Raw genomic sequence first — 16,388 nt, forward strand, 5'->3', positions numbered from 1 at the left:
TCACATACAAATCTTTCTTATGAAAATTGGTAAGAAAACTTGTTTTGACATCCATCTGTCAGATTTCATAATTGAAAAATACAGCTAATGCTGACATGATTCCGACGGACTTAAGCATCGCTACGGGTGAGAAATTCTCATCGTAGTCAACTCCTTGAACTTGTGAAAAGACTCTTTCCCACAAGTCGAGCTTCATAGATGGTAACATTACCGCCCACGTCCGTCTTCTTCTTAAAGATCCATTTATCTCAATGGCTTGCCGATCATCGGGCAAGTCCACCAAAGTCCATACTTTGTTCTGATATATGGATCCTATCTCGGATTTCATGGCTTCTAACCATTTGTCAGAATACGGGCCCACCATCGCTTCTCCATAGCTCGTAGGTTTATTGTTGTCTAACAACATGATATCTAAGACAGGATTACCGTACCACTTAGGAGTAGTACATATCCTTGTCGACCTACGAGGTTTGATAGCAACTTGATCCGAAGCTTTATGATCACTATCATTAAATTCCTATTCAACAGACGTAGGCGCCACAGAAAACATCTTTCTATGTTGCATCACTCTCTGGTTGAAGTAAAGGTTCGACAACCTCATCAAGTTCTATCTTCCTCCCGCTCAATTCTTTTGAGAGAAACTCCTTCTCGAGATAGGACCCGTTCTTACGACAAACAATTTGCCCTCGGATCTGAGATAGAAGGTATACCCAGCTGTCATCCTTGGGTATCCTATGAAGATGTGTTTGTCCGCTTTGGGTTTGAGCTTCTCCGGCTGAAGCCCTAAGCATCGCATCCCCAAACATTAAGAAACGACAACTTTGGTTTTTGCCAAACCAATGTTCATATGACGTCGTCTCAACGGACTTAGATGGTGTCCTATCTAAAGTGAATGCAGCTGTCTCTAACGCATAACCTCAAAATGAAAATGGTAGATTGGTAAGAGACATCATAGATCGCACCATATCTCATAGGGTTCGATTACGACGTCCGGACACACCATTACCTTGTGGTGTTCTAGATGGCTTCAACTGTGAAACAATTCCACAATGTCTTAAGTGATTGCCAAACTCACAACTCAGAAAATCCCCTTTTGATCAGATCGTAGGAACATGATCTTATTGTTATGATGATTCTTAACTTCACTCTGAAATCGCTTGAACTTCTCAAACGTTTCAGACTTGTGCTTCATTAAGTAGATATACCTATATCTACCCAAATCGTCAGTGAAGATGAGAAAATATCGATATCCACCGCACGCTTCAATTCTCATTGGATCGCACGCATCAGCATGCATGATTTCCAACAAGTCACTTGCCCGTTTCATTGTACCTAAAAACGGGGTCTTAGTCATCCTGCCCATGAGGCATGGCTCGCATGTGTCAAGCGATTCAAAATCAAGTGACTCCAAACATCCATCGATATGGAGTTTCTTCATGCATCTTACGCCAATATGACCTAAGCGGCAGTGCCACAACAAAGTGGTATTATCATTATTAACTCTACATCTTTTGGCGTGAACATGTGTATTACCACGACCGAGATTCAATGAACCATTCACATAGGGTGCACGACCATGAAAGGTATTATTCATGTAAACAGAATAACCATTATTCTCTAATTTAAATGAATAACTATATTGCAATGAACATGATCTAATCATATTCATGCTCAACGTAGACACCTGATAACATTTATCTAGGTTCAATACTAATCCCGAAGGTAGATGGAGCATGCGATGGTGATCTCATCAACTTTGGAAACACTTCCAACACACATCGTCACCTCACCCTTAGCCAGTCTCCGTTTAGTCCGTAGCTTTTGCTTCAAGTCACCAATAATAGTAACTGAACCGGTATCCAATACCCATGTGCTACCAGGAGTACTAGTGAGGTACACATTAATAACACGTATATACTTTGAAGTTGCCAGCCTTCTCATCTACCATGCATTTGGGGTAATTCCGCTACCAGTGACTATTCCCCTTACAATAGAAGCATTTAGTCTCGGGTTTGGGTTCAACCTTGGGTTCCTTCACTGGAGCAGCAACTGGTTTGCCATCCATGAAGTTTCCCTTCTAGCCCTTGCCCTTCTTGAAACCAGTGGTCTTGTTAAACCATCAACACTTGATGCTCCTTCTTGATTTCTACCTTTTGCGGTCTTAAGCACCGCGAACAGCTCCGGGATCAACTCCATCCCTTGCATGTCATAGTTCATCACAAAGATCTAGTAGCTTAGTGATAGTGGCTAGAGAACTCTATCAATCACTATCTTATCTGGAAGTTTAACTCCCACTTGATTTAAGTGATTGTAGCACCCAGACATTCTGAGCACATGCTCACTAGCTGAGCTATTCTCCTCCATCTTGTTGGCAAAAGAACTTGTCAGAGGTATCACACCTCTCAACACGGGCATGAGCCTGAAATCCCAATTTCAGCTCTTGGAACATCTCATATGTTCTATGGCGTTCAAAACGTCATTGGAATCCCAATTCTAAGCCGTAAAGTATGGTGCACTAAACTATCAAGTAGTCATCAGAATGTGTCTGTCAGGTGTTCACAACATCCACAGATGACATTGTAGGGGTTTGCACATCGAGCGGTGCATCAAAGACGTAAGCCTTCTGTGTAGCAGTGAGGACACTCCTCGGACTACGGACCTAGTCCGCATCATTGCTTACAATATCTTTCAACTTAATCTTTCTCTAGGAACGTATTGAAACAGGGAGCTACAACGTGAGCTATTTATCTACAACATATTTGCAAAGACAATTTAGACTATGTTCATGATAATTGAGTTCATCTAATCAAATTATTTAATGAACTCCCACTCAGATAGACATCCCTCTAGTCATCTAAGTGAAACATGATCCGAATCGACTAGGCCGTGTCCGATCATCATGTGAGACAGACTAGTCATCAACGGTGAACATCTCATGTTGATCGTATCTTCTATACGACTCATGTTCGACCTTTCGGTCTTCCGTGTTCCGAGGTCATGTCTGTACATGCTAGGCTCGTCAAGTCAACCTAAGTGTTTCACATGTGTCCCGAGGCCATGTCTGTACATGCTAGGCTCGTCAACACCCGTTGTATTCGAACGTTAGAATCTATCACACCCGATCATCACGTGGTGCTTCGAAACAACGAACCTTCGCAATGGTGCACAGTTAGGGGGAACACCTTTCTTGAAATTTTAGTGAGGGATCATCTTATTTAAGCTACCATCGTTCTAAGCAAATAAGATGTAAAACATGATAAACATCACATGCAATCAAATAGTGACATGATATGGCCAATATCATTTTGCTCCTTTTTGATCTCCATCTTCGGGGATCCAAGATCATCGTTGTCACCGGCATGACACCATGATCTCCATCATCATGATCTCCATCATCGTGTCTTCTTGAAGTTGTCTCGTCATCTATTACTTCTACTACTATGGCTAACGCTTTAGCAATAAAGTAAAGTAATTACATGACGTTTATGTTGACACACAGGTCATAAATAAATTAAGACAACTCCTGTGGCTCCTGCCGGTTGTCATAATCATCGACATGCAAGTCGTGATTCCTATTACAAGAACATGATCAATCTCATACATCACATATATCATTCATCACATCCTTTTGGCCATATCACATCACAAGGCATATGCTGCAAAAACAAGTTAGACGTCCTCTAATTGTTGTTCCAAGTTTTTACGTGGCTGCTATAGGTTTCTAGCAAGAACGTTTCTTACCTACGCGAAAACCACAACGTGATATGCCAATTTATATTTACCCTTCATAAGGACCCTTTTCATCGAATCCGATCCGACTGAAGTGGGAGAGACAGACACCCGCTAGCCACCTTATGCAACTAGTGCATGTCAGTCGGTGGAACTAGTCTCACATAAGCGTACGTGTAAGGTCGGTCCGGGCCGCTTCATCCCACGATGCCGCCGAATCACGATAAGACTAGTAACGGCAAGTAAATTGACAATATCGACGCCCACAACTGCTTTGTGTTCTACTCGTGCATAGAAACTACGCATAGACCTAGCTCATGATGCCATTGTTGGGGATCGTAGCAGAAATTTAAAAATTTTCTACGCATCACCAAGATCAATCTATGGAGTAATCTAGCAACGAGGGGAAGGAGAGTGCATCTACATACCCTTGTAGATCGCTAAGCGGAAGCGTTCAAGTGAATGGGGTTGATGGAGTCGTACTCGTGCTCATCGAAATCACCGATGATCCTAGCGCCGAACGGACGGCACCTCCGCGTTCAACACACGAACGGAACGGAGACATCTCCCACACCTTGATCCAGCAAGGAGGAGGGAGAGGTTGAGGAAGAGAGTCCAACAGCAGCACGATGGTGTGGTGGTGATGGAGTGACAATTCTCCGGCAGGGCTTCGCCAAGCTCACGCGGAGGAGGAGAGGTATTAGAGGGGAGGGGCTGCGCCAGGTTCAAGGGTGTGGCCGCCCTCCCACCCCTCCACTATTTATAAGTGGGGAGAGAGGGGGCCGGCCCCCCTAGATCCCATCTAGGGTTGGGGCGGCAGCCAAGGGGGGAGGAGTGCCTCCCAAGTCAAGTGGAGGCCCTCCCCCTTAGGGTTTCCCCTCTCCCATGCGCATGGGCCTTGGGGGGGCTGGTGCCCTTGGCCCATTAAGGTTAGGGCGCCCCCTTACAGCCCATGCTGCTGTATTGGACGTGGTGGAACATTTTCCGGACCTCCGGACCCCTCCGGAATCCTCTGGAACCTTCCGGAAGCTTCCCGGTATAATACCGGAAAAAACCGAACTTTTCCCGGAACCCGAACAACAACTTTCCATATATAAATCTTTACCTCCGGACCATTCTGGAACTCCTCGTGACGTCCGGGATCTCATCCGGGACTCCGAACAACATTCAGTAATCACATACAAGTCTTCCTAATAACCCTAGCGTCATCGAACCTTAAGTGTGTATACCCTACGGGTTCGGGAACCATGCAGACATGACCGAGACAACTCTCCGGCCAATAACCAACAGCGGGATCTGGATACCCATGTTGGCTCCCACATGTTCCACGATGATCTCATCGGATGAACCATGATGTCGAGGATTCAATCAATCCCGTATTCAATTCCCTTTGTCCAGCGGTATTGTACTTGCCCGAGATTCGATTGTCAGTATCCCGATACCTTGTTCAATCTTGTTACCGGCAAGTCTCTTTACTCGCTCCGTAACACATCATCCCGTGATCAACTCCTTGTTCACATTGTGCACATTATGATGATGTCCTACCGAGTGGGCCCAGAGATACCTCTCCGTTACACGGAGTGACAAATCCTAGTCTCGGTTCGTGCCAACCCAAGAGACACTTTCGGAGATACCTGCAGTGAACCTTTATAGCCACCCAGTTATGTTGTGACGTTTGGCACACCCAAAGCACTCCTACGGTATCCGGGAGTTGCACAATCTCATGGTCTAAGGAAATGATACTTGACATTAGAAAAGCTTTAGCATATGAACTACACGATCTTTGTGCTAGGCTTAGGATTGGGTGTTGTCCATCACATCATTCTCCTAATGATGTGATCCTGTTATCAACGACATCTAATGTCCATGGTCAGGAAACCGTAACCATCTATTGATCAACGAGCTAGTCAACTAGAGGCTTACTAGGGACATGTTGTTGTCTATGTATCCACACATGTATCTGAGTTTCCTATCAATACAATTCTAGCATGGATAATAAACGATTATCATGAACAAGGAAATATAATAATAACCAATTTATTATTGCCTCTAGGGAATATTTCCAACCAGAAACCTATGGGAAGAATTAATAATGTTCTTATTGTTGCAAATAGGAATTATGTGCTCGTAGATTTTATTGTTCTTGACATAGATTGCAATACTTCATGTCCTATTATTCTTGGTAGACCTTTCCTTAGAACGATTGGTGCAATTATTGAGATGAAGGAAGGAAATATTAGATTCCAATTTCCATTAAGGAAAGGCATGTAACACTTTCCTAGAAAGAAAATTAAATTACCTTATGAATCTATTATGAGAGACACTTATGGATTGCCTACCAAAGATGGCAATACCTAGATCTATTCTTGCTTGTTATGCCTAGCGAGGGGCGTTAAACGATAGCGCTTGTTGGGAGGCAACCCAATTTTATTTTTATTCCTTGCTTTTTGCTCCTGTTTAGTAATAAATAATTTATCTAGCCTCTGTTTTGGTTGTGTTTTTTGTGCTTAATTATTGTTTTTGCCAAGTAGAACCGTAGGGAAGACTTGGGGAAAGTCTTGTTGAACTTGCTGTAAAAAAATAGAAACTTTAGCGCTCACAAGAACTGCTGTCATTTTTATTTGGAAAGTGATATTTAGTTAATTATTTTTTCATATGATTAATAGATAAATTCCTCACGTCCAGCAATTTATTTTAGAATTTTTGGAGTTCCAGATCTTACGCTAGATACAGATTACTACAGACTGTTCTGTTTTTGACAGATTCTGTTTTTCGTGTGTTGTTTGCTTATTTTGATGAATCTATGGCTAGTAAAATAGTTTATAAACCATAGAGAAGTGAGAATACAGTAGGTATAACACCAATATAAATAAATAATGATTTCATTATAGTACCTTGAAGTGGTATTTTATTTTCTTTCGCTAACGGAGCTCACGAGATTTTCAACTTTAAGTTTTGTGTTGTGAAGTTTTCAAGTTTTGGGTAAAGATTTGATGGATCATGGAACAAGGAGTGGCAAGAGCCTAAGCTTGGGGATGCCCATGGCACCCCCAAGATAATCTAAGGACACCTAAAAGCCAAAGCTTGGGGATGCCCCGGAAGGCATCCCCTCTTTCGTCTACTTCTATCGGTAACTTTACTTGGAGCTATATTTTTATTCGCCACATGATATGTGTTTTGCTTGGAGCGTCTTGTATTATTTGAGACTTTACTTTTTAGTCTACCACAATCATCCTTGCTGTACATACCTTTTGAGAGAGCCATACATGATTTAGAATTTGTTAGAATACTCTATGTGCTTCGCTTATATCTTTTGAGTTATATAATTTTGCTCTAGTACTTCACTTATATCTTTTAGAGCACAGTGGAGGATTTGTTTTATAGAAACTATTGATCTCTCATGCTTCACCTAGATTATTTTTAGAGTCTTAATAGCATGGTAATTTGCTTAAAATCCTAATATACTAGGTATTCAAAGTTAGTAAAATTTTCTTAAGAGTGTTTTGAATACTAGAAGAAGTTTGATGCTTGATGATTGTTTTGAGATATGGAGGTAATAATATCAAAGTCGTGCTAGTTGAGTAGTTGTGAAACTGATAAATACTTGTGTTGAAGTTTGCAAGTCCCGTAGCATGCACTTATGGTAAACGTTATGCAACAAATTTGAAACATGAGGTGTTATTTGATTGTCTTCCTTATGAGTGGCGGTCGGGGACGAGCGATGGTCTTTTCCTACCAATCTATCCCCCTAGGAGAATGCGTGTAGTACCTAGGTTTTTGATGACTTGTAGATTTTTGCAATAAGTATGTGAGTTCTTTATGACTAATGTTGAGTCCATGGATTATACGCACTCTCACCCTTCCATCCTTGCTAGCCTCTTCGGTACCGTGCATAGCCCTTTCTCACATTGAGAGTTGGCGCAAACTTCATCGGTGCATCCAAACCCCGTGATATGATACGCTCTTTCACACATAAACCTCCTTATATCTTCCTCAAAACAGCCACCATACCTACCTATTATGGCATTTCCATAGCCATTCCGAGATATATTGCCATGCAACTTTCCATCATTCCGTTCATCATGACACATTCATCATTGTCATATTGCTTAGCATGATCATGTAGTTGACATAGTATTTGTGGCAAAGCCACCGTTCATAATTCTTTCATACATGTCACTCTTGGTCCATTGCATATCCCGGTACACCGCCGGAGTCATTCATATAGAGTCATCTTTTGTTCTAGTATCGAGTTGTAATCATTGAGTTGTAAATAAATAGAAGTGTGATGATCATCATTTTCTAGAGCATTGTCCCAAGTGAGGAATAAAAAAAGAAAGGCCATAAAAAAAGAAAAGGCCCAAAAAAAGAGAAAGGCCATAAAAAAGAGAGAAGGCCCAAAAAAAGAGAAAGAAAAAAATGAGAGAAAAAGAGAGAAGGGACAATGTTACTATCCTTTGCCACACTTGTGCTTCAAAGTAGCACCATAATCTTCATGTTAGAGAGTCTCTTATTTTGTCACTTTCATATATTAGTGGGAATTTTTCATTATAGAACTTGGCTTGTATATTCCAATAATGGGCCTCCTCAAGTGTCCTAGGTCTTCGTGAGCAAGCAAGTTGGATGCACACCCACTAGTTTCTTTTGTTGAGCTTTCATACATTTATAGCTCTAGTGCATCCGTTGCATGGCAATCGCTACTCCTTGCATTAACATCAATCGGTGGGCATCTCCATATCCCATTGATTAGCCTCTTTGATGTGAGACTTTCTCCTTTTTTGTCTTCTCCACATAACCCCCCTCATTATATTCTATTCCACCCATAGTGCTATGTCCATGGCTCGCGCTCATATACTGCGTGAAAGTTTATAGGTTTGAGATTACTAAAGTATGAAACGATTGCTTGGCTTGTCATCGGGGTTGTGCATGATGAGAGCATTCTTGTGTGACGAAGATGAAACATGACTAAACTATATGATTTTGTAGGGATAAACTTTCTTTGGCCATGTTATTTTGAGAAGACATAATTGCTTAGTTAGTATGCTTGAAGTATTATTATTTTTATGTCAATATGAACTTTTGTCTTGAATCTTTCGGATCTGAATATTCATACCACAATTAAGAAGAATTACATTAAAATTATGCCAATTAGCACTCCGCATCAAAAATTCTATTTTTATCATTTACCTACTTGAGGACGAGCAGGAATTAAGCTTGGTGATGCTTGCCCACCCCCACTAGGCGCGCCCTCCACCCTCGTGGGCCCCCTGTTGCTCCACCGACGTACTCCTTCCTCCTATATATATCCACGTACCCCCAAACGATCAGAAACGGAGCCAAAACCCTAATTCCACCGCCGCAACTTTCTGTATCCACGAGATCCCATCTTGGGGCCTGTTCCGGAGCTCCGCCGGAGGGGGCATCGATCACGGAGGGCTTCTACATCAACACCATAGCCCCTCCGATGAAGTGTGAGTAGTTTACCTCAGACCTACGGGTCCATAGTTAGTAGCTAGATGGCTTCTTCTCTCTTTTTGGATCTCAATACAATGTTCTCCCCCTCTCTTGTGGAGATCTATTCGATGTAATCTTCTTTTTTGCGGTGTGTTTGTTGAGACCGATGAATTGTGGGTTTATGATCAAGTCTATCTATGAATAATATTTGAATCTTCTCTGAATTCTTTTATGTATGATTGGTTATCTTTGTAAGTTTCTTCGAATTATCAGTTTGGTTTGGCCTACTGGATTGATCTTTCTTGCAATGGGAGAAGTGCTTAGCTTTGGGTTCAATCTTACGGTGTCCTTTCCCGGTGACAGTAAGGGCAGCAAGGCACGTATTGTATTGTTGCCATCAAGGATAATAAGATGGGGTTTTCTTCATATTGCATGAGTCTATCCCTCTACATCATGTCATCTTGCTTAAGGCGTTACTCTGTTTTTAACTTAATACTCTAGATGCATCCTGTATAGCGGTCGATGAGTAGAGTAATAGTAGTAGATGCAGGCAGGAGTCGGTCTACTTGTCTCGGACGTGATGCCTATATACATGATCATACCTAGATATTCTCATAACTATGCTCAATTCTGTCAATTGCTCAACAGTAATTTGTTCACCCACCGTAGAATACTTATGCTCTCGAGAGAAGCCACTAGTGAAACCTATGGCCCCCGGGTCTATCTTTATCATATTGATCTCCTACTACTTAGTTATTTCTTTTTCTATTTACTTTGCCTTTATTTTACTTTGCATCTTTATCAGAAAAATACCAAAAATATTATCTTATCATATCTATCAGATCTCACTCTCGTAAGTGCCCTTATAGGGATTGACAACCCCTATTTGCGTTGGTTGCGAGGATTTATTTGTTTTGTGCAGGTATGAGGGACCCGTGCGTAGCCTCCTACTGGATTGATACCTTGGTTCTCAAAAACTGAGGGAAATACTTACGCTACTTTGCTGCATCATCCCTTCCTCTTCGGGGAAAACCAACGCAGTGCTCAAGAGGTAGCAAGAACGGGAGCAAGCAGAGGGGATCGAGCGCCTGGAGCGGTGCGGCCGAGAAGATAAGGAAGAGAGAAGCGGTTTGGCTGTCCCGTTTGGACACGTGGCGCCTGACGAAGGCGACTTAAGGAGACGAGAAATCAACCGGCTGAAAAGAAGAGTTTTCCTCAATGAAAGGTAAGACGTAAGAGCATCTCTAGCACACCTCATAAAACTGCGACCTGCATAAGGCGTTTACAGTTCGACGAAGAACTGTTTTGCGGGTCGAAATCGTGTGTGGCAGAGTAAAACATATACAGGGTCTGCTAGAGTTGCTCTAAGAGGGGATATGGAACCTTATATTTCTTTTAGGTAGTAGAGACTCCATCGAGTTTGGTTTCCCTGACGGTCCTCTAATTGTTTGATCCTACCAAGTCACATGCTGACCGACAGTATACCTGCAACTGCAAGCATATACTCCCTCCGTTCCAAATTACTTGTCGTGGTTTTAGTTTAAATTTGCAGTTCCTAGCTCCGAGCTGCTATATACGTCGCCCAATTCCACCCGAGTGACCCTCATTGAGCCCGCCGATGTACCAAAACTTTTTTTATAGCGAGCACTATTAATTTTCTTATTTTTTCTCTTCTTGTGGTTTTTCAATTTTTAATTTTGGTTTTATAGAAAAACTAAGAAATTCATTTATTTTAAAGAAGTCATTTTTTTCAATCGAATACTTTTTGAAAGACGCAAACATCTTTTAAAATTGCAAACATTTTTTGTTTTTTATAAATAAGATTTTAACTAGAAAACTGTATTTAATTTAAATTTGAGTATTTAAAAAATAATTTGGGAACATTTTTAAGATGCGTACATGTTTCGAAAGCTTGAACCTTTTTAATATAAGAACATTTTATAAAATTTCTGAACATTTCTTAAATACATGAATAATTTATAACACGATCACTTTCAAAAATAGGAAGATTTTTTTAAATTATTAAGAAAACTAAAAACAAAAATACCGTAAAATTAAAGAAATAACAATAAAAATCGGCCCGGAACCTCTTTGAAGGTTCTCATTTCTCAAAAACATAGAAGAGGGAACATATGAAAATTCCCAAAACCGGGGTCCTGGCTAAACGGGCCGGCCCATTATACTCGCTAGTTTCCTCCCCAGTTTTTCGGTTTTTTTTCCTTTCTTTTGTTCTTTTATTTATTTATTTTACATATACATGTTGACTTCTTTTTAATACAGGTTCAAACTTATTCTTATAAAATGACATTTTTTAGATAAACGTTGAACATTTTGCAAATACATGTTGATCATTTTTATCTGAATACATATTGAACATCTGCCAAATGCACATTGTACATTTTTCATATACGAGTTGAACTTTATACAGATACATAGTGAACTTTTTTTGATCTTGCCAAAGTTTCTTAAATGAACACTGAATATTCTTTTAATTACACGGTGAATAGTTTTAAAAACTAATTGAACATTTTCTTAAACGTCCAATTGTTTTTTGCGTTCCACAAACATTTTTAGAATGTTGATAACTTTTTTTTGAATGGTACGAATTTTTTTCCAAATTTAAGTGAAAACAATTCTACATTGTATGATCGATTTTTTTAAATGCCATGAACATTGTTGGAAAAACGTGAACATTTTCTAAATGTGATAAAATAATTGTTTTGTATGATACAAACATTTTTTACAAATTATCCGGAAACAAAATTATATTTTCACAACAGTTTTTTTTTGAGCATCAGTACAGACACACACAAAAAAAGGGTACCTGGGCATGTTGGAAATATTCTGTGGTGTAGGCCAGTCTAAGCAAAAAAAAGGAGCAGATCCTCCTCTATGGTGCTTCTTATGCAGCTCTAGTTATGGAAAACTCTATGTTGAAAGTTCCTCCATTTGCGGTGTCGCTTCTCCTAGGATTGATATCTTGTCCTTGGTCCTTGGGCGGATTGGAAGGGTGATGAGGGACAAGCCATAGATAATTTGAATTATCATCAACACATACCAATCATTCTTTCAAGGCTTAATAAAAAGTGTATTTTAAGTTTCAAAAAGTTGAAAAATCGATGAAGACATATGTTTTCGCTAGAAATTAAATCATGTGACTTGTTTTTAAAAGAAAATGACCATTTGAGACATATTCGGAGATGAGAAAAGCTACATGCATCCACAAATATGTTGCAAATGGTCATACAATTTTTTATCAAAAAAATACAAAGTTTCTATTCTACCTAATATCTATGTGTCTTGGTATTTTCCTGACAATACTGATCTCTGTTGAGTAACGTGATTGTATTATAAAACATAGGTTAGACTAGAAAATATTTTAACTTACCTTGTACTCCAAATAGATCATGTACTCCTATATATATGCCCACGAGGCTCAAGCAATACAACGACTATTCCACCAAATCACATCTCCCTTCTAACATGGTATCTATTGCAAGTCGGTCTTAAACCCTAGCTGCCGCCGCTTCCGCATCCACGCGCCGCCCCCGGGGCGGTCGGCCTCCATGACCGCCGCCGGAGGCCGCGCCGCCCGTACCTAGGGTTTGTCCGCCAGTCGTGTTGGCCGGCTGCCCTAAAGAGTCTTTTTCCCGAGCCCTTGCTTTGGGGTTTTCTCTCTCCCGCCGGTCAACTTGATCGGTGGTTTTTTTATCTTCCGATCTATTCTTGATCGGTTTGCGTCACCTACCGTCGCCGTCGACCCCGAGCGCCTCTACTCCGACCCCGGCGCGACCAGCCGGCCTTTCCTCCGACCCGGCGGCCACGCGTCGGCCGTCACCGCCCTGCTTCGACCGGGACTCCTGCATCACCCCGATCCGGCGGCCTCGCGCCATGCTGCGGCCAATCATAGCCGCCCTGCCGTCCGCCGCCGCCGGCTTTATCTCGGACTCCGCCGCCACCGCGCCTTCACCGAGCGGCGTCTCTGACCTCGCGCGCGATCGGATTGATCAGCCACCCGCCACCGCGATCCGCCTCATCTACGCCGTGCGACCGACCTGGTCCGTCGGTTGCGCGCGCCTCCGCAGGCTCCATGAAGACCGTCCCGAGTTCAGCGCGCCCCTCTACCGATCGAGCAATGGGCTGCCGCTGCGTCGCCCCGTCGGGCCGCAGCGCTGCCGCCCCGTGGTTCTTCTCCCAGCTGCACCGACCCGCGTCACCGCTGTGTCGCCCCTTCGGGCCGTAGTACCGCGGCCCGCGGTCCACCGCCGCCCAGAGCCCGTCCGCTCCAGGTCGTCCCCGTGGCAGCACCGACCCTCGCGCCGCCACTGCGTCGCCCCGTCGGGCCGTAGCGAGCGTGGCACGTGGTCCATGCCGCCGTCTAGAGGCCGCCCCCGCGATTGCATCGACCCGCGCTCCTCCGCCGCGCCGCCCCTTCGGGCTGTCGCGCCGCGGCCCATGGTCCCTGCCGCCCCGAGGTCTTCCAGCCATCACCCCGACCTGCCCGCCGCCGTTGCGTCGCCCCTTCGGGCCGTAGCGTAGCGGTCCACGGTCCACTTAGTCGTCCACGCGTGCTGACTGTTGGGGAACGTAGCATAAATTCAAAATTTTCCTACGTGTCACCAAGATCTATCTATGGAGTCATCTAGCAACGAGGGAGGAGTGGATCTACATACCCTTGTAGATCGCGCGCGGAAGCATTCAAGAGAACGGGGTTGATGGAGTCGTACTCGTCGTGATCCAAATCACCGATGATCCTAGCGCCGAACGGACGGCACCTCCGCGTTCAACACACGTACGGAGCAGCGACATCTCCTCCTTCTTGATCCAGCAAGGGGGAAGGAGAGGTTGATGGAGATCCAGTAGCACGACGGCGTGGTGGTGGAAGTAGCGGGATTCCAACAGGGCTTCGCCAAGCGCTGCGGGAGGAGGAAGATGTGTCATGGGAGGGAGAGGGAGGCGCCAGGGCTTAGGTTTGGCTGCCCTCCCTTCCCCCCACTATATATAGGGCCAAGGGAGAGGGGGGCGCAGCCTTGGCCCTTCCTCCAAGGAAGAGTGCGGCCAGGGAGGAGTCCATCCTCCCCAAGGCACCTAGGAGGTGCCTTCCCCCTTTAGGACTCTTCCTTCTTCTTTATCTCTTGGCGCATGGGCCTCTTGGGGCTGGTGTCCTTGGCCCATATAGGCCAAGGCGCACACCCCTACAGCCCATGTGGCCCCCCGGGGCAGGTGGACCCCCTTGGTGGACCCCCGGACCCCTTTCGGCACTCCCGGTACAATACCGATAATGCGCCAAACTTTTCCGGCGACCAAAACAAGACTTCCCATATATAAATCTTTACCTCCGGACCATTCCGGAACTCCTCGTGACGTCCGGGATCTCATCCGGGACTCCGAACAACTTTCGGGTTACCGCATACTAATATCTCTATAACCCTAGCGTCACCGAACCTTAAGTGTGTAGACCCTACGGGTTCGGGAGACATGCAGACATGACCGAGATGACTCTCCGGTCAATAACCAACAGCGGGATCTGGATACCCATGTTGGCTCCCACATGTTCCACGATGATCTCATCAGATGAACCACGATGTCAAGGACTTAATCAATCCCGTATAGAATTCCCTTTGTCTAGCGGTACGGTACTTGCCCGAGATTCGATCGTCGGTATCCCGATACCTTGTTCAATCTCGTTACCGGCAAGTCTCTTTACTCGTTCCGTAACACATCATCCCGTGATCAACTCCTTGATCACATTGTGCACATTATGATGATGTCCTACCGAGTGGGCCCAGAGATACCTCTCCGTTTACACGGAGTGACAAATCCCAGTCTCGATTCGTGCCAACCCAACAGACACTTTCGGAGATACCTGTAGTGTACCTTTATAGCCACCCAGTTACGTTGTGACGTTTGGCACACCCAAAGCACTCCTACGGTATCCGGGAGTTGCACAATCTCATGGTCTAAGGAAATGATACTTGACATTAGAAAAGCTTTAGCATACGAACTACATGATCTTGTGCTAGGCTTAGGATTGGGTCTTTGTCCATCACATCATTCTCCTAATGATGTGATCCCGTTATCAATGACATCCAATGTCCATGGTCAGGAAACCGTAACCATCTATTGATCAACGAGCTAGTCAACTAGAGGCTTACTAGGGACATGGTGTTGTCTATGTATCCACACATATATCTGAGTTTCCTATCAATACAATTCTAGCATGGACAATAAACGATTATCATGAACAAGGAAATATAATAATAACTAATTTATTATTTCCTCTAGGGCATATTTCCAACAGTCTCCCACTTGCACTAGAGTCAATAATCCAGTTCACATCGATATGTGATTAACACTCAAGGTCACATCCCCATGTGACTAACACCCAAAGAGTCTACTAGAGTCAATAATCTAGTTCACATTACCATGTGATTAATACTCGATGAGTTCTGGGTTTGATCATGTTATGCTTGTGAGAGATGTTATAGTCAACGGATCTGAACCTTTTAGATCCGTGTGTGCTTTACAAATCTCTATGGCATCTCCTAGATGCAGCTACCACGTTCTATTTGGAGCTATTCCAAACAAATGTTCTACTATACGAATCCAGTTTACTACTCAGAATAATCTGGATTAGTGTCAAAGTTTGCATCGGCGTAACCCTTTACGACGAACTCTTTTACCACCTCCATAATCGAGAAAATTCCTTAGTCCACTAGTTACTAAGGATAACTTTGACCGCTGTCCTGTGATCCATTCTTGGATCACTCTTGTACCCCTTGACTGACTCATGGCAAGGCACACTTCAGGTGCGGTACACAGCATAGCATACTGTAGAGAGCCTATGATAAAAGCATAGGGGACGACCTTCGTCCTTCCTCTTTCTTCTGCCTTTGTCGAGCTTTAAGTCTTAACTTCATACCTTACAACTCAGGCAAGAACTCCTTCTTTGACTGATCCATCTTGAACACCTTCAAGATCATGTCAAGGTATGTGCTCATTTGAAAGTACCATTAAGAATTTTTTGATCTATCCTTATAGACCTTGATGCTCAATGTTCAAATAGCTTAATCCAGGCTTTCTATTGAAAAACACTTTCCAAATAACCCTATATGCTTTCCAGAAATTCTACGTCATTTCTGATCAACAATATGTCAACATATATTTATCAGAAATTCTATAGTGCTCCCACTCACTTCTTTGGA

General features: G+C 43.3%; 1 protein-coding gene across 1 annotated transcript in view; it reads left to right on the top strand.

Annotated features, from left to right (window-relative positions):
- Positions 1–13,722, top strand: part of LOC125538353 (sacsin-like) — a 41,691-nt gene extending 27,969 nt beyond the window's left edge. Inside the window, exon 4 of the mRNA XM_048701613.1 lies at positions 13,195–13,722. Coding sequence (XP_048557570.1) covers positions 13,195–13,722 — 528 coding nt within the window. The remainder of the gene's footprint in view (positions 1–13,194) is intronic.
- Positions 13,723–16,388: the final 2,666 nt, after the last annotated feature.

Source organism: Triticum urartu, chromosome 2, assembly GCF_003073215.2.
Source record: "Triticum urartu cultivar G1812 chromosome 2, Tu2.1, whole genome shotgun sequence".
In the NCBI taxonomy this organism is placed as follows: Eukaryota; Viridiplantae; Streptophyta; class Magnoliopsida; order Poales; family Poaceae; genus Triticum; species Triticum urartu.